The 24,189-nt window shown below is 42.1% G+C and overlaps 2 protein-coding genes across 14 annotated transcripts in view; one reads left to right on the top strand and one right to left on the bottom strand.

Annotated features, from left to right (window-relative positions):
- OXNAD1 (oxidoreductase NAD binding domain containing 1) overlaps positions 1–6,271 on the bottom strand; it is a 62,212-nt gene extending 55,941 nt beyond the window's left edge. For 5 of the 12 annotated variants that reach the window (XR_005241921.2, XR_012095596.1, XR_005241920.2 and 2 more), the window contains exons 1-3: positions 5,745–6,087; positions 4,483–4,655; positions 631–780 (exon numbers count right to left, since the gene is read on the bottom strand). The gene's annotated coding sequence lies outside the window, so the exon portion shown is untranslated. Of the gene's footprint in view, positions 1–630; positions 781–4,482; positions 4,656–5,744 lie in introns of all 12 variants that reach the window. The other 7 variants (XR_012095597.1, XM_038002926.2, XM_038002927.2 and 4 more) reach the window with 4 other exon arrangements.
- Positions 6,272–6,382: 111 nt separating this feature from the next.
- Positions 6,383–13,207, top strand: DPH3 (diphthamide biosynthesis 3). 2 transcript variants are annotated; one of them, XM_008009232.3, is made up of 3 exons: positions 6,383–6,490; positions 7,014–7,088; positions 10,394–13,207. In XM_008009232.3, exons 1-3 carry the CDS (start codon positions 6,383–6,385, stop codon positions 10,457–10,459), a joined length of 249 nt encoding a protein of 82 aa, XP_008007423.1. In that variant the 3' UTR covers positions 10,460–13,207. The 2 variants fall into 2 exon arrangements, with proteins under 2 accessions (XP_008007423.1, XP_008007424.1); XM_008009233.3 differs by lacking the exon at positions 7,014–7,088.
- Positions 13,208–24,189: the final 10,982 nt, after the last annotated feature.

Raw genomic sequence — 24,189 nt, 5'->3', positions numbered from 1 at the left:
TTTAACGTGTTACATTGCTCTATCTGTCCTTTTCTATCTTAGTTACCTTGAGAATAAATGAAAATGCATGTGAATACTCCTTTTCTCTGAGCTTTTTGGGAGGCAGTATATAAATTAATTGTAATAAATTGCTGTTAGCAAAATATTCAAGCTAAGTGTTTACATTCCTACTCCATATTCATTAATTTGGTCCTTCATTCAACAAGTATCTATCAAGAGTCCAGTATGTGGCAGGCACTGGCATAAGCAATGGTGCTACAGGCATGAAGAAAACAAAAACCCTCTTAGGGAGTTTGCATTCAATAGATGAAGACAGAAAATAAATAAAAATAAATAAATCTGATAGTGATATAAGTCATATATAGCTTATTCCGGTTATACCCCAATCATATTAAAAAGCTCACTGCTTCATAACTAGTCTTTAGATAAATGATATATTTCTTCTTTTCATAGTACATTGCATCATCATTGTGGATAAGCATGGTACTTGCTATTTTTCTCTTTACTAAATGAAAAAAGCAGAAGGCCTCTTCGACCTCATTCAAGACCACTAAATGTAGTTTTTCTCCATTAAATGTTCTAAGTCAATAATGTTACCTTCATCCCTGAAAGAAAGAAGTTGAAACTTACTTTAGAAGTCCACGAGATTTCAGGAGTCATTAAGAATATGGTCAGCTGATTGACAGAATATTTTGGTCCTGCTATTACACTGAGACTTTTGGATGTACAGCAGTTGGAACGTGGACAGTTTTTCCATGCACTAAAATTCTCACAAAGTTCCTGCAATGGCACAAACAACATATAACAATGTTTTGGGGAACTGATCAAAAGCACTATTACCTCTTAGCTGCCAAAGGAAAGGCTCATTATAATCAGTAGGCATCACCTCACAACAAGCCCACTCTCAATTACCCACTCTCCATTCATTCTTCCCTCCATGCTTCCACTTTTCTTTTTTGATTATTTATCTTACAGCTTCTTTTGTTCATCTTCCTTGGCCTGTCTTTAACACCTTCTACTTAGGATATCCACCCCAGGAAACAGTAGACCAAAGGCTAGAATGACACAGTTACATGTCACTTAAGGCCAAGTTCCCTGATAAAATTTAACCACTATATTGTTAAATATGGAAATACTGTTCTGTTCAATGTTTTAGACAACTATTGCTAAAATAAGTTGTCCTCACAATAGGATACATTGTTTAATGATTATGCTGTTTGAATGGTCTCCTTCTCAACTGAACTGGAAAAAAAATGTTAATTTTAAAAGCAGTTCTTGCCGGGCACAGTGGCTCACGCCTGTAATCCCAGCACTTTGGGAGGCTGAGGTAGGTAGATCGCCTGAGGTCAGGAGTTCGAGACCAGCCTGGCCAACGTGGTGAAACCCCATCTCTACTAAAAATACAAAAAATTAGCTGGATATGATGTTGGGCACCTGTAATTCCAGTTACTAGGGAGGCTGAGGCAGGAGAATCGCTTGAACCCAGGAGGCGGAGGTTGAAGTGGGCCAAGATTGTGCCATTACAATCCAGCCTGGGCAACAAAAGCGAAAGTCAGTCTCAAAAAAAAAAAAAAAAAAAAAAGGCAGTTCTCTTTAAAATCCCGAGTTTATTTTGTAAAAGTAACCATGACCAAGAGTGCCACCTACTGGTAAATAAAGGACATTTTTATAAAATTCTGTTCAAAGTGCTTTCCAAAGCTTTATGCCAGTCCTAAAATATAAAAAATTAAAAATCTACTAATTTTTTGAAATATATCCAGTGGTTTCATACTGTAAGTATTTAATCAACCACAGCAGATCAATATATATCAAGTTATTTCTAAAACCATATAAAGAACATCCCATCAATGTCTGTATCCTCACAGGTCTTCCCTTACCAAAAAATCTTAACTTTATTTCTGAAATGCAGAAAATTATAATAAATGCTAAATAAAACTGACACCCACTAAATTTGTAGTAAAACAAACTTTTGCAAGCAACAGATTAAATTTAACATTTAAGATTAATTACATGGTTTCAGTTCAACAGGTATACTCAGTTCATTCAACAATTACAGGGGTGCCAGGCACTATTTTAGGCCTTGAAGATATAATAAAGAACCAGACACAAGGCCCTTGCCATCATGAAGCTTTTATTACAGTTCCAGAGACAGATAGCAGTAAACAAATAATTAACAAGATAATTATAGATCATGATGAGTATGATAAAGGAAGGAAGAGTGACGGGGTAGGTGGGGAAATATTAAGAAAGATATCTCTCCAGTGATGACACCTTGCCTGGCACCTGAATGATGAGGAAACGGCAGCCAAGCAAATGTTAAAGGCAGATCACTCTGGCAGAAGGACTAGCAAGAGCAAAGGTCCTAATGCAGAAATAAGCGCGGCATGTGAAGAGGAACCAAGGCCAGTATGACTGGAGAGCAGTAAGCTGGTAAGAGTGAAATGAGATGAAGTCCAGCAGCCTATAGTGAGGGTAGGAATTTTATCCTAAGGGTAACGGGAAGCAACTGAAAAGTCTGAATCAATCAGGAGAAGGACAAGACCTAATTTATATTTTTAAAGGACTGCTCAAGTTGCTGTGGGAAGGATAATAGAGAGGGGCAGGAGTGGAAGCAAGAAGTCCAGTTAAAAGACTCTGGTCTAAGATTATAATAAGGTAACAGCTACAGAGATGGCAGAAGTAGATGAACATGACACATATTTTGGAATTAGAGCCCCAAAACTTGCTGATACATTAGGCAGGGTGTGAGAGGACACTGAAAGAGAAAAGCCAAGAATGCCTCAACAAGCACAAATGCACTGAAATTAAGTAAGTTCAAAGAACAATCATGACATCTGTCAATTTAGAATCAGGTGTCACTGAGAAAGAAAAGGGGCTCCTCTTGGTAAACAAGTAGTATACACAGAGTATTTGACTTGAAATCAGCAGAACTGGGCTCAGGTGTGACTCCTTCCTGCTTTCTAATCTTCAGCAATTTTAGCCATTTTAACATTACCCATGCCACCTCACTGGATTACTGAGAGGAATAAATAAAACGTCTACCAAAGTACCTGGCAAGCAAGAGTGTTACTAAAATCCATCCTAACACACTGACCCCTTCTCTTCCTTGTCAAACAACCTAGAGAGGTGGAGGTTTGGGATTGCCAATAAACAACTCCCTCTGGCGTGATATACAACAGCACTCATCAAATATACTTTGCATTATACAATTATGACTTCTTCTTTTTTTGAGATGGAATCTAGCTCTGTCGCCCAGGTTAGAGTGCAGTGGCACGATCTAGGCTCACTGCAACCTCCGCCTCCCAGGTTCAAGCGATTCTCCCGCCTCAGCCTCCCGAGTAGCTGGGATTACAGGCACGTGCCACCACGCCTGGCTAATTTTTGTATTTTTAGTAGAGACCGGGTTTCATCATTGGTCAGGCTGGTCTCAAACTCCTGACCTCATGATCTGTCCACCTCAGTTTTCTAAATCTGAACTTAAGCTAAGAACCCTAGGCATTGTTGTTTCCTGGATAAGCAGTGTTAGTTAACATTTATGATAAACTTGTGATCTCAAATTACTATAGCAACTAATAAATCTGCTTATGTTACACTCTCAGGGCCAAAAAGGGTGTCATTACAAAATATTTCCATCCTTTTAGGAATAAATGTAAAGTTTAGTAGTCATTGTAATGTTTTCTTTAAAAGTGCTGGGTGGAGTAAAATAAACTACATTACATGCTTGTATATGGTTTATACTTTCTTCAGCACAGTACAAGCTCAAATTGGGCAGAACGTTAAGAGCAGCCATCTCTGACCAGACAGTGGGGACGATCAATGGATGCCACGATGAAAACATATGGAAAGCCACAGAGAACCTCCCCTCCTCAAATCTAGTTCTCATGGGACCAAGCACTGCTTAGAGGAAGATCTCAGCAGTCTGCAGAGCTACAGTGCTGCTTTTTAAATCTAGCTCTGCTTGAAGTACCATCACATCAAAAATGACATTACTGTTAATTAAAAGCCTAGATTCTAGGGTCAGACAGATTTGAGTTCTCATCATAGCTTTTTGACACTTACCAGCTTTGCCTTAGGCAAGTTCCTCAGCCCCTAAGCCTCCTGCTTCTCAATGTTAAAGATGGGGGTAATGATACTTACACCTCACCGGGTTGTTTTAATGACATAATGCACATAAGGATTTGGTCACAGTGTATGACCAACACAGTGTCAACTATTATTAATAAGTAGCTCATTCGTTTTTCCCACTTTAGGTAACATGCATTCAAAGAAAAGTTGGAACATTACAAAGAAAAACTACCCAACAACCCCTATAACTTTTAGGACTACTAACTTCAGATTTTAAAATTCCTCAGCAAATTCTTTTTGATAGATGCGAAATGCTTTCTAAAAGATCTACCAATTTATACCTCCCATGAGCCAAATATGACTACACCCATTCCTCAACATATAAAAATGGCTCACAATGAATTTTCAAGTACTTACACTCAGAAGGACTAAAGAAGTAAAGACGGCTCCCAACCTCAAAATGATGAAAGGGACTGCAGAACAGACACGGAGAATCTCCCTTTTTTTCCTGTCTCCTAGAGGCTCGTGGGAAGTATTTGTGTCAACAGTGGAGCAGCCTCCAAGCTGTGTGGGCTTTGCTGGGATGTCTCCTTTGCCCAGAGAGACCAGAATCATCACAGTTAATCCTTGACAAGTTTTAACAAATGTTTCCTAACTGCTGGGTAAATCTATAATTATGCAAAATTAAGCGTTTGTGAGGCCTTTGAAATAATCCTCCATAAACTCCTGTAATATAGCTTCTGGATTTTCCCCCAGAAACTCCTCTGACTTTAAGTTTTCAAGCTTTAAAAGGGCTACATTGAGTGGAGCTTCATCTAAGTGTGCACAAAATTGGTAACTTTATGCCAACATATGAGTGTGTAAATATAAGCACAGGGATATGTTATGTAAATGTAAACTAAATATTATATATCGTTGCTGAACCAAGTAAAACTCACAATTTCCATGCAAAAGTGCAACGTACATCTAAAAAGGATCTTATATTATCTCTACTCCAATCCTTTCTTAGAAGAGGAAATAAGGCCCAAATAGAAATACCCACTTGCCAGAGCTAATCAACAACTCAAGATTCCGATCCCAGATCTTCCCTCTAAAGTGCTTTTTTTTTTTTTTCACTACAATGCATTTCTTCTCTATTAAGATATAAAACGCCCAGTAATTGAGTAAGACCCAATGGAATCGGTTTTACCAAAACAGGCACTAGCACTGCTTTCAAGACAAAAATGCCTTTTATCTGCATTTCGCTTCAAGGCATACGTAGGCCTGACACTGATAAATCTGCCTACTGACACCATTTCCTTCGCAAAGAAAAAACTGGTACTCACATAAGTAATTTGTCCCTGGGCCTTGGAGACAGAAAAGCTCTTCATTATTTCCCAGGTGTATGATTTTAGTCAAGATGCCCAACTCTCTGTACCTCAGTTTAAAGACTAATAAAATGGAATAACATGTAAACTCCTAGAGTTGACGATTCCACTTAGTGCAATAGCTGGCACATAACTCCCCAATAATAAAAGCTGATGTTATTACTATTACTACAAATCATCGTAGTTAATAATGTTATATGCCTGGCAAACAGAAGACTAAAACTTAATCCCTGCCTTCCAGGGCTTGGTCCTTTCAGCAATACAATTTAGGATATTTTAAGACTTCTGGGGTGAGAAAGAAGCGGAATGTACCTGCAGCCAGGAACTAACAAGCTGACGGTCGCCCTGGGCTCAAGGTCACTTGGTGAAGCGAAATTCCACGGGAACTGTTCGTCCGTCACCAGGAAGGGAGGTCAAGGAGGCTAAGCTGCTCTCGCCTCCCCACTCCGCCTTTCCCGAGGGCCGGTAGGATGCTACCTAGCACCTGCTGCAGCCTTCAGCGGGCTGTTTAAGGCGTTAAAGCAGGCGACAAGAAACAGGGAAACTTTCCGCGCTGTTGTAGCTTGCAGACCCGGCCACGTTTAGCTGCCCTCACCTGGGATACTCCGCGGTCCCAGACATGACGCAGCAGCGCGGGCGAGCCCCACATTCTATTGGTCACTGCCATCCAATAGGAGGAGCGGTGCGCGACCCCGCTAAGCAAGACGTGCTGTCTTCCCAGTGTCTCCGCCCCTAGCTCAGCCGCTCCGCCCCTAGCTCAGCCATCTCCATGGTGACCGCTAACGGTTATCCGTTTTGCCGCGCAGGCCGGAGTTGCGTCATTGCCTATGCGCCGGAAGCGCTAGTCCTTGCCCGGCGCGACCGAGCCCAGGCCGGTTCCGGCCAAGTTAGACCGTCAGAGCTGGTCTCGGGCTGCCGGGGCGTCACCCCTTCGGCGACCCCCGCTGACCATGGCCGTGTTTCACGACGAGGTGGAAATCGAGGACTTCCAATATGACGAGGACTCGGAGACGTATTTCTATCCCTGCCCATGTGGAGATAACTTCTCCATCACCAAGGTAACTTCAGGGTCCCGCCCGGCGGTTCAGCCAAGCAAGCGCAGTTTGGCTCCGCCGTGTTCCTTCCGTCATTGGGTGGCCTTTGCTGCGCTGTGTCGCCCACGCCCTCTTTCCCGTTGCTGAATCTTCCTCCTCCCGCATCCCCCCACTTCAACTAACACCCTGAGCTCTCTCGGTAGGCACGTAGTTCTGGTCTTAGGTTAGGCCAGGGAGAGGGCGGCGGGGAGCCTCTGTCTCTGCCCGATCGCTACCTTAGAGTCCCAGCCTGGGATATTTCTGTCGAGGAGGGGACTCGTTTTTTGTTTCCCAGGGCTTTTGGGGCGACTAAAGCTCGCCTAACCTTCCTAGGTGTTTCTAGGGGAAAATGATGTCGGCACTTCCTGCTGAAGGCCCTGGGGTTCTCACCCACCTTGCGGGGAAGGCAAGCCACCAAGAGACTTGCATCTTGGGGTGGGATAGGTTTGGGGGAGGATATGGCGAAGAGAAGACTATGCTGACCACATGGTGTTTGATTTCGTTGTAGGAAGATTTGGAGAATGGGGAAGACGTTGCAACGTGTCCTAGCTGCTCTCTCATTATAAAAGTGATTTATGACAAAGTAAGGGATATAATTTTAAAACGGGGGAAGGGTGTTACAAGGCAGTGGCAAGGACTTAGATCAGCTTGTCAGTGATGAGAGCAGGAGAATGTTTCATTGTGTTAGGTAAAGTGCAGTATTTAGGCAGGTTTTAAACACCATTGATAAACAGCCGAATAGTAAATTAAAATGTTTAAAGTTCAGATTACATAATTTATTTTAGTTTTAGAGATAAATCTAGCTTTAGTGAAAATTATTATTTATTAAATAGAAGAAAGTATATAGATTATTTTAATGGACAATTTTTATATTTCTCTTCTATTTAATATGTAATTAAAATTGTTTAGAGCTCCTAGACTTACTTTGAAGGCAACAATTGTATTTCATGCCTGGCTTATACATAGAATTCTGCATTATCTTGTTTGAGATATAATTCCTAGATACAGCTTTACAATTTCATTTTAGTCTTTAATTGCCCTATTGTCTTTCACCCAAGGATGTTGACAATAGAAAAAAAAAAAAAAAAATGTTATTACTGCCCACTCCTGCCCAAAGTTTAGTGCAGTACTTGGAATGAAATTTAGGTAAGGAGCTTAACACTCTCAGGAATGTACTCCAAAATGAATATAGGGAAAGTGGGGATAAGGCACAGAGCCTCATTAGAGAAGCGAGCTATAATTTAGACTATAATTTAGAAATATAATGATTCATTCTTGTGTTAAAATGTGCTCTGCAACAGAAAGCAAACAGAGTAAGGAAGATCAGGAGTGCTGGTCTGGGAGGAGGTTGCAGTTTTCCATAGGGTGATCATGGCAGGCCTTACTGAGAAAGGCCTTATTAAGTAAAGATTTGAAAGAGGCGAGGAAGTGAGCCGTGTACATATGAGGGTATGGGTTAACAGAGTCGAGCAAAAGATCGTTCAGTGAAGGGGACCCAAGACAGGAACATGCCTGATTTTATCAGGGAACAAAGAGGAGGCCAGTGTGACCAGAGCAGAGCAGGATGAGAATAGTCCAAGATGAAGTCGTGGATCACTTTAAGGATTTAGGCTCTTGTTGTAAGTGATATAGGGAACCATTGGGGGATTTTCAAACATAGGAGTGCTATGATCCAACTTAAGATTTTTAAAAAAAATGATTCTGGCTGTTGTGTTCAGAGTAGCCTATAGAGAGCAAGCATAGAAACAGGAAAACCAGTCAGGAGGCTATTACACTAATTAAAGAAGGAGGTGGGTGGCTTGGACCTGGTTACAGCAATGGAAGTAATGAGAAGTACTTAGATTCTGGATACACTTTGAATGACTGATTTGTATAGGGTGTGAAGGAGTGAGTCAAGGATGATTTCAATATTTTTTACCTTAATAACTGAGTGGATGGAGTTACTGTCAATTGAGGGAATGTAACTATAGGTATAGGGGTTGAAATTGTACATAGTCAGTTTGAGAGGTCTGTCATCCAAGTTGAGCTGTTGAGAAGGCAATTGGATATATATGTCTGGAGTTCATGAGAGAGATTGGCTAGCAATGTCAATTCTGGAGTTATCAGTGACAGACAGCATTTAGAGCCATGAAATTGGATGAGATCACCAGGTCTGTGAATGCAGAGATGGATAAAATACAGGACTGAGCATTAAGGCACTCCAGTATTAAAAAGTCAGGGAGGGAAGTGAGGAATCACCAAAGTTGATGGTAAAAGAGCAACCACTGAGAAAGGAGGAAAATCAGCAGTGTCAAATCCTGGAAACCAGAAGAGAAAGGGTCGAGGAAGTGGTCATCCTGGTCATGTGACACTGATAAACCATTAGCTTTAGTAACACTGAGTTCATTTGTGATGGTGACGAGAGCAGTTTCCATGGAGTAACAGGAACAGCGCATGATTGAAGAAACCAATGGGCAGAAAACTGGTTGGAGAGAATGAGAGAATGGAAGGCAGTGAGTATAAGCATTTCTTTTAAGGAGTTTGCTGCAAAGGAGAGTAGAGACATGCGACAGTAACCAGTGGTGATAGAGGATCAAGAGAGTGTTTAATATGGTAGAAATTCAGCCTTCATAAGTGAATATAGACACAGAAAGTTAGATTTAACCAGGTTGATGGTTTTCCCAAGTGAATAGTAAGGAGTGAGAGAAGAGTTGTTATAACCGACTGTGGAGTTTGAACTATGTAAAGAGAACATGAAAGGAGTGAGGGGCAGTAAAAGGATGGTAGGATGAATACGGTGGAGGTCCAGAGGAGTTGAAATATGGCATCCAGGGTGGATAAATGATAGCAACAGAGAAGAATAGCAATGCGGTAGTCTCAAGACATAAGATTCTAAACTGATAAGTTTTAGACAGGAAAGGAGAAGGGTGGCAAAAAGGAGGAACTAGCCCCACTTCCAATCCCTCTGGTACTAGGACTCTGAGAACACAGAGCCTCCACTAGACGGGCATATAGGGGAACCTGTCCTTAAGAATATGACTTCATCTCAACTTCAACACTATTGACATTTTAGACCTGATAATTCTTTGTTGTCCAGAGATATCTCGCGCATTATAGGATGTCTAGCAGGATCTCTGGCCTCTACCTATTAGATGCCAATAGCAATCCTCAGTTGTTTCAATTCAAACTGTTTCCAGATATTACCAATGCTTTTGGGGGTAAAAGGATATTTTGACGAAGAGGTTGAGAATATGGAGCATTGTGCTAACAATGGACCGTGAATTCCAAAGGGCACAGTGAAAGGGTTCCAAATATTGGACAACAGAGTAGCAGGGACAGAGTAGGGGCTGGTCCTTCAGGAATCAGATTGCTGGAGGTGAGGGATAACCTTGGAAGCAGAGATTTTTTTGTGGTAACTGACATAAGCCAGGATAAATAATCAGAGATTGAACTTAATTTACAAAGTAGCTAACATCGCAGATTATCCGTGTTGGGAAACACATAAAGACCCATCCCTTTTAGTTAGAAGAAGTAATTACTTTGAAGAGGACTGGTATTTGAATGACCAAATATTAAAGTGGAGAAGTTTTAGTGTAAGTAGTAATACAGAAATTTAAAAGATGTGACATGTCTTTATGTGATTTTTGAGAAGTGGTTGCTCTGAACTGAAGATGGGGATATTTGTTTGTAAGATGCTTTATATTAAATAATGAATTCAGAGTCAAAAACTGATACATGTTTAAGATTCTAATTCTAGTGCTGTCATTGGCTCTTTAATGAAATGATAGTAACAATGGAAAAATAAAATTAACAGAGCTGGATTGATTCTGTGACAAAATGAAGGTTTAATATTAATGCATTTGTGACACAGAAATTTATTGGTTAATGTCATTTCTCACTCTGTCTTAGGATCAGTTTGTGTGTGGAGAAACAGTCCCAGCCCCTTCAGCCAACAAAGAATTAGTTAAATGCTGAAGAAGCCTTCAGGAATCCAAATCCTGAACAGTTGGAAATGAGCCCAGATAGAAATATCAAATGCAGAGCTACTGGCTTCACAGAGACAACCATTTGTGATTTGCTGTTGTGTGAGAGTGTGGATTCTTTCCATCAACTGCTGAGTTCATCTTCAGGAAGCAAGTCCATAACGACGTATCTGGATTTTGTGCTTAGAACCTTAAATTGGAAGCATTCTTAATTATCCATCTAAATTTAAAAGAAGATAATTTCAAAACAGTGCTTTCTTTCCCTTGGTTTCATCATTTTCATATTTTAAACCAAATTCCTTCAGTATCTGATAACAGCATCATCTACCTCAGTCATTAGGATTTCTTAATAAAAAAGAGATTTTATTTTTGACTTGGTTATTAAGATAATTAAAATTAGCCCTTCATTTGAAATTTGACATCAGCTTTGCTGTTCTAAATTTAAAATTAGTTGCTTCATCAGTACTACACTTCCAGTTTCTATACCAAGCCAGTCTCCTCAGTTTTCCCATTAGGATGGACATGTTCTGTTCAGCATGTCATTTCTATAATGCTTCATGCAGAGAATTCGGTCATAGTATTAAAGAGAAGATACAGTGAGGTCACAATGTCTCCAGAGCTAAAAGTTAGTGAACAAGAAAGTAAGTTTAATTGATGAAAGAATGAGGAGTTTTCTTATCTTCTGCATATTCCTTGGAAGTCAGGACAAGATGAAAAACATCCAAAAGAAGAGAAATTGGTGACAGAATGAGAGGAGCAGAGCATTCCAGTGTAGTAAATGAAATGTTTGAATGACTTTGCCAGATCAGAGCAAATAATATTTCCGTGTCTGAATTTTTGTTTTTTGATAAGGCTAATGCAATTGCATTCCAGATACGGGTTAATGTCAGATTTCCGTGACTGGAAGCTGTGCTTTTGGCATATCACAGTATTGTGTCACTACTACAAGGTAAAGCATCTACAACAGAGAATGAGCTTGAAAATGAAGGATCTATTGTGAATAAATATGCCCATGAGAGCATATTTAATAAGCCTCTATAACATGCAGCCAAACCAGACATTCACTTCTGCAGAGAAATGTTGCCCTGGAGAAAAAGAAATATATAAAGATAGGCTATCATTCTTCCTTTGCTGCAGTACTAAGAATAGCAAGAAATTAGAATCATTTACATTGGAAATTTGAAAATTCCCTTTATATACACAACTTTACTGTGTATAAATAAAAAATGTTAATGCACTGATGTCTGTCAGGTTGTTTTAGGAATGGCTCCTGCAATTAGAAAAATAGCTTGCTGGAATGTAAATGTTCTGTTACTTATTGGTAAGTGTACTGTACACATTCATTGGAGGTTAAAACAAGTGAGTAACCATTTTTACCTGCCAGCAGCATGGCTATGTGCAGCCACTAGGCTGAGACAATAAATTACCAAAAATTGTATGCTGAAAGTGCTCGGTATATTATGTGGCATGTTCTGGATGTGATGAGAAATCTCATTGCTGTTTGGGACACTGACATCCCAGAAGCAATCCACAACTGCTTTGCAAAAGCAAAGTGACTGCTCAGATGAACAGAGCACTCACTCACTATGGTGGGATCAGCTGCAAAGCGAAATGAACTGTCCCACAGTCATGTTGATGGTTTTCTAGATATTGCCAACATGTTAGCTCTTTCTGATGCTGATGAATTTCAAACATGAACAGACACCCTTGATGTGGGTTTGTTAAGAACATAGAAGAACAAGAAAAGTTGCCAGGTTCACACATCCCAGGAAAAAAGAAGCATGAAAAGCATTAGCAATCAGTGACTGATGATAATGCTGCAGTAATGGGAATGGTTTTATTTCTAAATCAGATTATTTCTAAATAAAATCATCTATTGGTTTGTTTCTAAAGCAATTGAGTCACTAAGTTTGTGAACTATAAAGGAACACATCAAGATTGAATCCTGTGTTAAGCAGAAAGTAAAACCAGAGCCAGGCACAGTGGCTCGTGCCTGTAATCCCAGCTATTCAGGAAGCTGAGGCAGGAGGATCATGTGAGGCCAAGAGTTCAGGACTAGCCTGGGCAACATAGAGAGACCCTGCCTCTAAAAAATTTTCTTTTAATTAGCAAGGTATGGGGCCATGAGCAAATTGCTTGGGCCCAGGAGTTTGAGGCTGTGGTGAGTTGTAATCACACCACTGCGTTCCAGCCTATCTGACAGGGCAAGACCTCCTCTCTAAAAAATAGAAAGCAGAGTAAAACTGGACTGTGAGATATGACTAAAGTTCTGTGTGATACGTGTGCCTTATTTAGCTCAAGACATTTCTAGAGCACATATAAAAACTGACTTGTCATCCAGGCTGTGTCTCTTTTTAGCTTTGTAATCTTTGGCAAGGCCATTGGATTCTTCAGCTGTACAATTAGGAGACTTGACCAGGTGATTTCCTTTCTCAGCTGTCCTTTAATTTCAGGCTTGGTAGCTTGTGGGAACTGAAAAGGCAATTAAAACCTTTATAAACGCAAACTAAATCATGAATTACAGAAAAAGTCCATTGTTCCATAACTTGGTGTTACCAAACTTATGAGTTTAAAAATTACGAAGTCAACTGTTGAAAGGATTCTGCATATATTCTATTGTGCACATTCAGAAACATTTTTCTTGGAAAAAGCACCCAACATTTTTTATAACTGCACATATTAATGTATTGCCAGAATAAATTGCATTGCATGCTAAATAAAGTCAGATAATTCAAATCCATTTGCTTTTCTGTAGTTTTTCTTCTAAATGTCAACATTCTGAATTAAAATGTTTATATGAGGTAGAAATCTTAATTGTTTTGGGGTATTGTTAATAGGCTTTTTGTTTTGGACAGTTTTTAAATAAGGAAATTGCTACTTTCTACAGTTTGGGCTCTGGATTGTTACTGCTATTTGGGAAAAAAATAACTGAGTCAAGTGGTAGTAAGACAAAGTTGACATTCTTAGACTCAGTTTATTACCAGGAAAGAAGACTGATGTTTAAGGCTGATGATCAATTCTTGGAGTGATTTCAGAGCCTACCTCTGGTCAGAAGACGATTAGAATCTTAGTTCCTCCACTGTGATCTCCAAGAATTTACTTTATAATTATCTTCTGGTTTGTGAAATATAGATCATAGTACCTCTTTCACAGGGTTGCTGTGTGAACCCATTCGGTCTGCAATTAGAAAAATAGCTGTCATGTGCTACGCACTAGACAGAGAAGCACCTGTCACATGCTAGGCACTAGGTGAAGAAGATTGGGTTTCTACATTTGGAAACTTACGTGGAACTAGAAGAGAGAGAAGCAAGATTACAGATGAGTTAGAGCCCCCAAGGAAACAGACCAGGTGATGTGGGAGAGAGTAACTGGGTCAGGTGACTTTTTAAGGGAGTCTGATCTCTGGCACTTTTTCTAAGACCTGAAGGTTGAGAAGGAAACAGCCTTGTGAAAATTATTAAATGAGCTAATATCTATAAAACATGACAGCTAACCCCTGTCATGTGCAAAAAATAGTTAACTATTCTAACTTCAAAAGGAGTTAAACATTGTTTTGAGCTTTCTCTTTGTCCATGTTCTGTTGCTGTAACAATACCTCAGACTGGATAATTTATCAAGAATAAAGGTTAATTTGGCTCATGATTATGGAGCCTGGAGAGTTCATACTATGACCCTGGTGAGGGTCTCGTACTGTGTCCTAACATGATGGAGAAGAAGAATGGGAAGCGGGCGTGTGCAAAGATACCATACTGGAGAGTCAGCCTCATTTTATAGCAACCCCCTCTCTTGGTGACTAATCTAGTCTTGGGAGAGGGAGAACTCACTCCCACCAGATGTCATTAATTTCTTCAAGGGCAAATCCCTTGTTATCCAAATACCTCTTAAAAGTCTCACCATCTCTCAACACCATTATGTTGGGGACCAAGCCTCATTATGAGTTTGGTGTGGACAAACCATATCCAAGCCACAGCAAACATTGACAGTATTCTTGGCATAAATACAAGAAGTGTGAAGTTTTGGACACCCTTGCCTCCCTCTTATCGAATCTAGGGATAGGGCCCTGCAACCTGTGTTTTAACGCCTGCTAGCGGATTCTCATGCAGTTAAAGTTTGGGAACCACTGGTTTTCAAACTCGACAGCACATTTGTAATCGCTTCGGGCACTGTAAAAATTTGATGCCCCAGAGAGTCTGACTTAATTGATTTGGGTGCAACTTGGGCATCAGGATTTTTTAAAAAGTGTCCCTGGCGATTCTAATGTGTAGCCAAGGCCTAGAACCACTAGGCTAGAAAAGCAGAAAGTCTCACGAAGGTAAAAGGAGCCAACTGTTTTTTTTTTTTTTTTTTTTTTTAGACAGAGTCTTGCTCTGTCACCCAGGCTGGAGTGCAGTGGCGCAATCTCCACTCACTACAAGCTCCGCCTCCTGGGTTCATGCCATTCTTCTAACTCAGCCTCCTGCGTAGCTGGGACTACAGGCACCTGCCACCACACCCAGCTAATTTTTTGTATTTTTAGTAGAGACAGGGTTTCACTGTGTTAGCCAGGATGGTCTCGATCTCCTGACCTCATGATCCGCCTGCCTTGGCCTCCCAAAGTGCTGGGATTACAGGTGTGAGCCACCGTGCCCAGCCAAAAGGAGCCAATTTTTAAAAATGATCACACCTGCTTTGCACACGGAACAAGAAAAGGGGGCTCAATTGGCCACACTCTGCATTTAGGCATGCAGTCAGCCTTAACAAGTGGCCAGGAGAACCCAGGCTGGGCCAATGTACACAGCGGTAGAGCTCTAAACTGGGTGGCCTCCAGGCTGCATCCCGTATTTAAACAGACAATCACATTTTCCAGCACACGCTGGCTGCTAATTACATACCTTACAAAAGCAACAGCCTCTGCAGGTGTAAGTATTTAGGATTCTTTAACTCCATTTGAGGATGCCTGTCATTCCCTGCTTCTTATCTAGCAAATTGTCATCATTACATATTTGACTGGGAAACCAGTTTACACATTATTCCTTGCTAAGGGTTTAAAACAAAGGGCACATAAAAAAGAAATCACAATCCCACCAAAGGCTTAAAATACGGGTGGAGGTAGAGTGGGGGGATTCTCCACCTTTCTCTACATACTTGCAGAGATGCACTTACAGAAGAGCCCTAGAACTCAGAACAAAACAATTCTTTGTAATATATGAATGAATATTGTTCAAATTCTAGGAAAGCAAGTTAGCATTTTAAAGAAGAAAATTGTTTTTTGGTCTTCAGACTTTACCACTCAAATTAGGGGGGAAAAAGGCATGTCCTTTTCAAGCCCTGGCGCAGGTGGACAAGTTTGAACTTTGGGGAAAGTTGGAAGTTAAGAATGTCCAGCTGTGGGAGTGGGAACCCTGGAAGGGGCTGGTGAAGAAGTCTGGAAGGGTCTTTGCGTCTCTGGCGAGATTACCTCTGAGCTTACAGCCAAGCGTCGGTAGTGGGGTTGGAGTTGCTGTTGGTCAGTAAAGCTGGCGGGAAGAAGCCCCAGGCATGCAGGAGAGAGGGAAGATGAAAGCCAACCGACCAGCGCCTCTGCAGCTGTCTCTCACCACCTTACACTGGAGCGCTCTCCAGCATCACAGCTGCTGCCTCCTTTCTGCCTTTCAAACCTTGCACCAGTTTCTCCTTTTTACTCATCTGTAACCCAGAACCATATTGGGGAGAGAATACTGGGAAATAGTTCCAGCTTGGCCAAGTTCATATAGCACATAACTACCACAGTTATTGATACTGAAAAGCCACTCAAATCCACTTGAATATCTTAATTAGAAGCTCCCCTAACTTTCGTCTTTGTACAACCTGGAAAACTTTGCCGCAGCACCTGCTGAGATAGGACAAATGCTGGGAAACTAACCTAGCTACCAATGTAGATTGCAGAGGCACAGGTAGGCCCAGCAGGCTGTTTCCAAGGAAGGTGGCCACTTCAGTCCCAGTTCTGGCAAGTGAGAGGTATTTGATTTGGTAATTGAAGTAGCTCCCAAATAGGGGTACATGCCCAGTAAGGAGTAGGAGATCCCAATGAGTGCACAGGGCCACCAGCATTTCTTCAGTCCAGGAGGATTGACCCTTGGGGCAATTCCCATGTGAGATCTGACTGTGGTATCAGGACCCAGTCACTAGGCAAATATTTGGGGCCAGACTTCATACTTAGAGGAGAACTGAGTGTTTGATAGGGTCAAAGATTGTGTCTTTGGATAAAAATTAATGGGCACTACCTGTGTGTACTTTAGGACAGCACAGGCCACCTGGTTCACCCCAGAGGGCGTTGGGTCCCAGTGTACAGTTCCTAATGGCAGTGAGGACTTAGAGCATTACTGTAGCTAGCAGGTATCTCCGAACCACCAACTGATGACGGTGATGAGAGTAAGGCTACTAGATAGGGGATTGGGGACTATTTTATGAGATTAAATGAGATAATGCATGTAAAGCACTTAGCACGGATTTTGCACCTAGTAAGGGCTCAATAAATGATAGTTTAATCTTATGTGTTTCGTGTTCCATAATAAATTAATCAAGACTATGTTCCAAGGAACTTTTCTGAATTTTTAGGTTTAGACAACAATGGACTCAGCCATAATATGTCAGGGTTCAATCCAAAGAAGCTGAAGAACCATGAGTGAGAGAGAATGGAGATGTGTTATAAGGATTAGACTTCACATGGCATGGGAGCTAGTGGAGGCATCCAGGGAAGGTGGTTATCTCTGCATCTGATGTTGAGCCTAAAGTAGTAATTGGTCGGCCAAACTGGTAGTCAGAAAAGGAAGCTTGGTGTGAACAAGAGAAAATATAAACCGGAACCTACACCTGTCTCACTACCTCCAAACTTAATGCTGTGGGTGACTCCCAGGGGAAGCTGGCAGCCGTCTCCACAGAGTTGCATAAGTACTTGGCCCAGAACAAGGCAAGCTAGCAGATTGCAACATGCATGAGCACCCACTGTTCCTGGGATCCTGCTCCAGCCTTCAGAGCCTAAAAAAAAAAAAAAAAAAAAAAAAAAAAACCATGTCTGCTGCTTTACTTCTGGCTTCCAAATCTTGCAGAAAAATTCTCTTGTAGTCAGTGCTAACCCAGGACCATCAGGGAAGGGAATTCTGGGAAATGTAGTCCCAGTTTAGCTAAATTGTAACATACAGCATTGGGGAAGTCAAGGCAGGAGTGGGACATTATTGGTCTTCAATGAGTAAAGGGATCATAGCATCGCATTGTTTAGATCACACTATGAAGTTGGTATCATATCCTCATAGTAACTGAAACTAAGTCTTTGCCAATGTATCAATCAGGAATTGTTACGTTACAAGCCACCCCAAAACTTAAAACAAAAGTCATTTATTCTTGCTTAAGTGTCTGTTGGTCAGCTGGGGGTTGGCTGATCTTGGTTGGGTTTGGCTGAATGACTCTAAACTGCAGATTAAGTCTGGGTCCAGTCTTAGGTTTCTCTTCCTTCTTGGGCCAGTGAACCAGCTGGGACAGGTGCAGGAGCCAAGTCCCACTGCCCATGTACATTTCAAGTCTTGGCCTGCATTGGATCTGCCAGTGTTTCATTGGCCAGAACAGTCACATGGCTGAGCTAAAGTCAAGGGCAGGGAAATACAATTCTTCCATGGAGGTGGTGGAGGGAAGGAGTGAATAATTTTGAAAAGTAATTTAATTTATCACAGTCATTAAATAACTGGCTTGGCATTTCAGTACAAATACTTTTGACTCCAACTACCATTGAATTTCTTTTACAGTAGTATTTGGATAATTGAAAAACTTTCCAAGGCATAAGATGGAAGCAGTTGAAACTTTCAGACAAGTTAGTTACTCTCATCTTTCTGGCCAGACACGAGACAACAGTCCCATTGGATTAATTTTTGCTACATTTGCATTTTGAGGTGAGTGAGGCATTGGCTGTGGTTTCTGTATTCAAAATCAGGCTTCACCTTCAGCAACATAACTCTGATAATAACGAGTTAATATTCCAAAGCCTGCCATAAACATCCTCTTGAAGGTATTTATTAGCTCTAATTACAGAGAAAAATGGGGCCATATACTCATAAGATGTCATTAAAAATGAGTTAGAATGCCCATGGGAACCTACACTACTCACCTTACTGTGTCTGTTTCCTGGTTGCTAGAACTTCGGGATGATTCATTTTGAGTGTTTTTATTGCAGTGAGTTCCCTGATACATTTCAATGGTGCCCAACAGTTTGTTATACAGACTGTTTCAAATCAGGAGAGCAGCTCTCACTTCAAGTCTGATACGATCCGCATGACCATAGCTGAAACCTTGAACTCTGAACCTTAAACAAAGTCTGCCATATATAGCTTACATATTCCTAGCAGAATGCAGCCTATTAATGACTTGTCCATCCAGCTTGGCTAAGCTCTCTCCATACCACGCTGAGTTAGAGGGGGAAAACCAGTGAAGTTAGCCATGAAGGAGAACTTTCTGCTTGGAAAAGTGTTAAGATTGTTAGTACTACTCATTTCAAAATGGATAAACAATGTCATGCAATCAATAAATATGCTCCAAGCATTTTTTATTTGTGAGAACTGGGGCCTAATCTCTGTGCAAGGGAGGGTTTAAAAACTAGAATTATGTTACAGAGAATCTATAAGAACAGGACAGAAATGTTTCTCACCAATAAGTGACCCCAATGTATGTGTTGGCAGTTAAACGATTGGAAGTTTTGTCCTCTTTGCCAAACATGCACCTTCCTCATCATCAATGTAAAAAACTATCCTGTGGACATAAAGAGGCAGAAGGAATGCCTGACCTCAGCCAGATGGTTCCTGTTTTTCTTGCACACACACGTGTTCCTGCCCCATCTGTGGACTCAGTGGGTCACTGCCCTGGGCAAGGAGGCCAAAGATGATACTGATCACCTTTCTAGGTCTTTGCTTCTCAACTGTAAAATGGGGTGGGAGTAGAGGGAATGAAGGAATGACTTCTGAGGTTCCTCTCAGCTCTGTTCTGAAGTGACTTTGAGGAAGCAAGTGACTATTTCTATACTTGGATGAAGCTGTCCTGGTATGTCTGAAGAGGCAAACTTGAGAGGACTGCTGCCCTATGGACTAGGGGATGGGGAGGAGGAAGACGAGGAGCAGAGCGAATAGCAGCACTCCTAGGATGGTGGTGAATGGACAGCGCCAGGGCCTCTAGGGGAGCCAGAGTCATGGGACTCTGGTGCTGGTAGGCCCAAGCCCAGGCCAGCTTGCAGGAGGGCAGTGCAGCCAGAAACCCTCTGCGCCCATGTGTTCCCCTTCCCAAGGGGCAGCATACTTCATGTGAGTGCCGGGCAGCTGACATTTGCAGGATCTTCACTCCGAGGTCTGAAGCAAACAGCCAGTCAGTTACTGGTCTCGGTGACATCTCAAGATGTGCCTAGCAGGGCTTTTGCGCTGTTCAACATAGCCACTAGCTATGTGTGGCTTTTTAAATGTAAATTTATTTATTTATGTATGTGTGTATTTACTTATTTTGAGACAAGGTCTTTCTTGTCACCCAGGCTGGAGTGCAGTGGTGCAGTCATAGCTCACTGCAGCCTCCAGCTCCTGCGGTCAGCCTCCCAAGTAACTGGACCTATAGGCATGTGCTACCATGTCCAGTCAACGTTTTATATTTTGTAGAGACAGGGTCTTGCCATGTTGCCCAGGCTGGTCTCAAACTCCTGGGCTCAAGCGATCCTCCTGCCTCAGCCTCCCAAAGTGCTGGGATTCTAGGTGTGAGCCACCGTGCTCAGCCCTGAATTTAAACTAAAATGTATACAATTAAATTAAGAAGCCAGTGCCTTAGTAGTCACACTACCACATTTCAGGTACACATGCACACATGTGCTGTGGCTTGAGGCAACCATACTGGACAGCTCAAGTAAAGAACATTTCCATCTTCACAGCAAGTTCTCTTGAACAGTTCTATTCTAGAATGTGGCATGGTACTCACACACTGAAGAATTAAAAAACGCCTCTACTAACTTCATCTTTTTTTCTATTACCTTTCTTTTCTTGCTATAGAATGTCTACATACACATTCTTTGAGAGTAGAGAAGAGACATTTGATGTCAAATATCTGGGTTCAAGCCTCAGCTCCCCCACAACAATTTTAGGAGAATTATTTAGCACCTGTTTCTGCATCAATAAAAGGAGGTTCCCAGGGTAATGGAAATAATATAGGTAATAAACATTAAGTTTTTGGTAAACTCTACTCACTGTAGATTCCCACCAAGTGATGCACAGAGAAATGGGAAGGGTCATGTCATTAAATTTTTGTTAAAAAGAGGTGTTTTGGAGGAATAATATTGGTGGTTTTTCAGAAGACACAGTAAGGATAAAATGATGCTACTTCCTTTGAGCTGGGAGGCACCCTTTGGGAGCCTTCTTGACTTTTAGATTTTATAATGCAAAGTCTAGGACATTCCGATCCGTACAGTATTAACACACACCTTGGAAATTAACTCAGGAGTCTCTGGAGGTACACAGGAAACAATCACAAGACCCATCCATTTGTCACTCGAGACAAAAAGATAAGTTTTCATTGTTCTTTCTTCTACTTTAGTGTATAAATTTGTGCGAAATTCTGTCCGGACTTTGGCTTCACTTTCATGCAAGTCTGTGAATGCTTGCCCAGTGATAAATTGGGCCCTCTCTCTCCTGTGTTGGTATGAAGGCATCTTTTTGTTGGCAGGATTATTTCTCCAAAAGGACCAAAGGACACTTGAATTTCCCATGTGGCACAAAGGTGCCAAGAGGAAAGCACCCCTCCAGAGGAGATGGTCTCAGAGAGGAGGAAAGGGCTGGATTTCCAACTGACTCTCACTCTCCAGAGGCCGGCATCTGAGACACGAGCCAGAAGAAACCAGCAGTTCTGGTTTCCAGGGGCCTGTCAATGGCATCTCTGACCCACTCAGAGGAAGGCAGCACGCTGCCCTTGCCAATGTGAGAACACCCCAGACGACTGGAAGGGAGCAGATAGGGCCTTTGCACCCCTCCCCAGCCTGTCCCTGAATCTCCGGCCAGTCTCAGGATGCTGGTTGTCAGGGCCCAGTCAGCCAGGGCCCAGCAGGCATATAGGACAACCCTGGACACTGCCAGGCTGCTTCCCAACAGCGTAAGAACTCACTTGAGTGGGCAATAGGGGGAGCTAATCCCCTATGTCTATGTCTGAAGTCAGATTGTCCTTGGTTCAAATCCTGAGTCTGCCACTTATTAGTGGGAATTATTTTAACCTCTCTGAGTATCAGTTTCTTCTATAAAATGGGGACAATGATATTTTTTCACAGGGTGCTATGAGGGTCAAATGAAATAACAGTTGTATGCAGTTAGCACAGCACCTGCTTTATACTCATACTCGTACATCCTTGCTTTGCCTTTTTCTAGTTTGATTTTGGGCACTTTAGCCTCTCTCTGCCCAGTCTTCCCATCTGTAAAATGGGGACAGTAACAGCACCGGCCTCACTGGAGTGTTGAAAGGATAAAATGAGTTAGCATAAGCAATGTACTTAGAACAAGGCCTGGCACGTAGAAAAATGTAAAGTAACTGTCTGCTACTCTTCTTCATTTAATCAATATTTGTTAAGTTCTTGCTATGTGCCATGCATAATGATAGGAGCTGGAATGGCGCCTGTTATTAACCAGTCTGCTTTCCACACACTCCAGGCTGGTCAGGAAGTTCTGCCCTGCTTGGAGGAGCCCACCCCAGGCAAGGTTCTGTTTGGCCCCCATCTGGGGCTCCTCAGTCTCCATCGCCTCATTCCTAAGTGCAGGAAACTGGTTCCAAGGACAAATGCTTGCTACACATTGCAGAAATAGTGCTGGAATAAGGGCATCTCTGAGAAGATCCGTTCAGCTGTCAGAGAGCACTCAGGGATGCCTCCCACTGGTGTGCAGAGGTAACTGACATGAAAGTGCATTAGAATTCACCACCCACCTGAGGTAAGCGAGGTATTTAAAAATGCATACCTATTTCAAGTAAAAACAGAGAGATGCCTCATTGTCATTTCTGTGATTCTCACAGTGATTTTTGTCTTCAAGCTTTTTTTTTCTCTAAGGACCTGAAGGCACATTGGCCCGGGATTGTCAGTGTTCTTCACTGTGTCCAAACTGGATGCTGTTCAGAGAAGGCCTTATCACGTGGGGCCCAGCAGTCTTCTCCCTCGACAACTCCAGCTTTTTTGCACTGCCCATTCTCTGCCCTTTTTTGCACTCACCTTAAGTTGTATTCCAATATCCTTAGATGTGATTTTATATGTTCTTATATCACAGTGTGTATGTGTGTTTCTACTTATGAAAGACAGAGATACAGATACAGAGACCGAGGAAGGGAGAGAAGGAATGAGAGAGACAGAGCATGAGAGAGAGAATGAGAGAGAGAATGATGGAGAAAATGAATCAGACCACAAAAGCAGGGCATAGACCATGACGATGTTTACCTGCCTGCTGGCCAAGGCACCTATATTTTCTAGGGCAGAAGAACTTTTCATGTGTTTTGAGTGGGGGCGGGAGGCAGTGAACAGTAGCTTGAACAATAGCTTCTCTGTAAACATTGTCAGTCAACTGCAGGAGAAACACCGCCCCTCTTCAAAAACGACTGTAGTGAAAACGGAGCAGGTGGGACTGCAGCTAGGAGGGTAGTAGGTAGGCTGTAGGGTTTTCGCCACCAAATGACCGCAGCTGTTCACAGATGAGCTGGAAGCCTGGAGCGCCGCGTGTGCCTGCCATTTCGTTCCTGGGACAGCCCCTGCGTGTGCTGGGTGACGTGTCGCCACCAAGCCAGGCCTCACGAGCACAAGGTTAGATCCTCAGTGTTAAAAAGGTGCTGGATCCAGGAGGGGGACAGCAGACTGAGGTCAAGGGAAGCCCCAGAAATGCTGAGAGGGCAAAGGGATGGTGAGGGACTTTTATGTTCCCAGTACAGGAAGAAAAAAAAAAATGTATTTCAAGAGGAAATGATGCTTCATTTAGAGCACACTTTCCCAGGTTATCTGATTCTGGGCCTTGCGTTGTCTTTTATCAGTTGTGGGGTTGGGGTGAGTGTGGGTCACAGGCATGCCTGTGCTTCTCCAGGTTTCACAAGCTCCTTTGGGGTGTGCAGCCTGCTGCTTTAATATTTGTTGCAGGCTGACCTGGTTCCTGGTTCCTGTTTTAGTTCTGCCACTAGGTGGCGCAAGCTAACTTTTTAGGGGTGCGGCGCTCGATGCAGAAGGCAAGGGCATCATCTGACGTTCCTGGATTTGAATCCTTTGTTAGTTTTGTGACCTTGGGCAAGCCACAGCTTCTCCTTCTGTAAATTAGACAGGATGAAAATCACCTTGCGGGGTGGTTGTGAAGATTAAATAAGACGACGTGTGCTAAGCATCTTGCACAGTGTTAGGCACACAGTCTAAATGGCTGCTTTTCTCTTTCCTTGTTCATCCATTCAATACACACTTATTGATTCATATTTCTGTGTCATGGCTGATAAGGACTGTGTCCACAAGCATCCTACAATTTAGCAGAATGTCTTACACACACACACACACACGCTACAGTCTTTGCTGGAATATAAGACATATCTTCCACTCCCTGGTTTAAATTTATCCAAAATTTACTCTGTGCAAATGTATTTATGTATGAAAAGCCACATTCTGAAGAGGAAACACAATGGTAGATATATAGCAACAACAGCAGCAAACACTGAAAATACTCATTTCATGCTTCTTTCTCAGAAAAATTA

The sequence above is a fragment of the Chlorocebus sabaeus genome, chromosome 15 (assembly GCF_047675955.1).
Source record: "Chlorocebus sabaeus isolate Y175 chromosome 15, mChlSab1.0.hap1, whole genome shotgun sequence".
NCBI lineage: Eukaryota > Metazoa > Chordata > Mammalia > Primates > Cercopithecidae > Chlorocebus > Chlorocebus sabaeus.
Note: the sequence above shows the minus strand (reverse complement) of the source record. Positions and strands in the feature narration are given on the sequence as shown.

Coding starts and splice junctions, on each gene's coding strand:
- DPH3 (XM_008009232.3), top strand. CDS start 6,383: ATGGCCGTGTTTCACGACGAGGTGGAAATCGAGGACTTCCAATATGAC. Junction 6,491..7,013: donor ATAACTTCTCCATCACCAAG/GTAACTTCAGGG, acceptor ATTTCGTTGTAG/GAAGATTTGGAGAATGGGGA. Junction 7,089..10,393: donor TAAAAGTGATTTATGACAAA/GTAAGGGATATA, acceptor ACTCTGTCTTAG/GATCAGTTTGTGTGTGGAGA.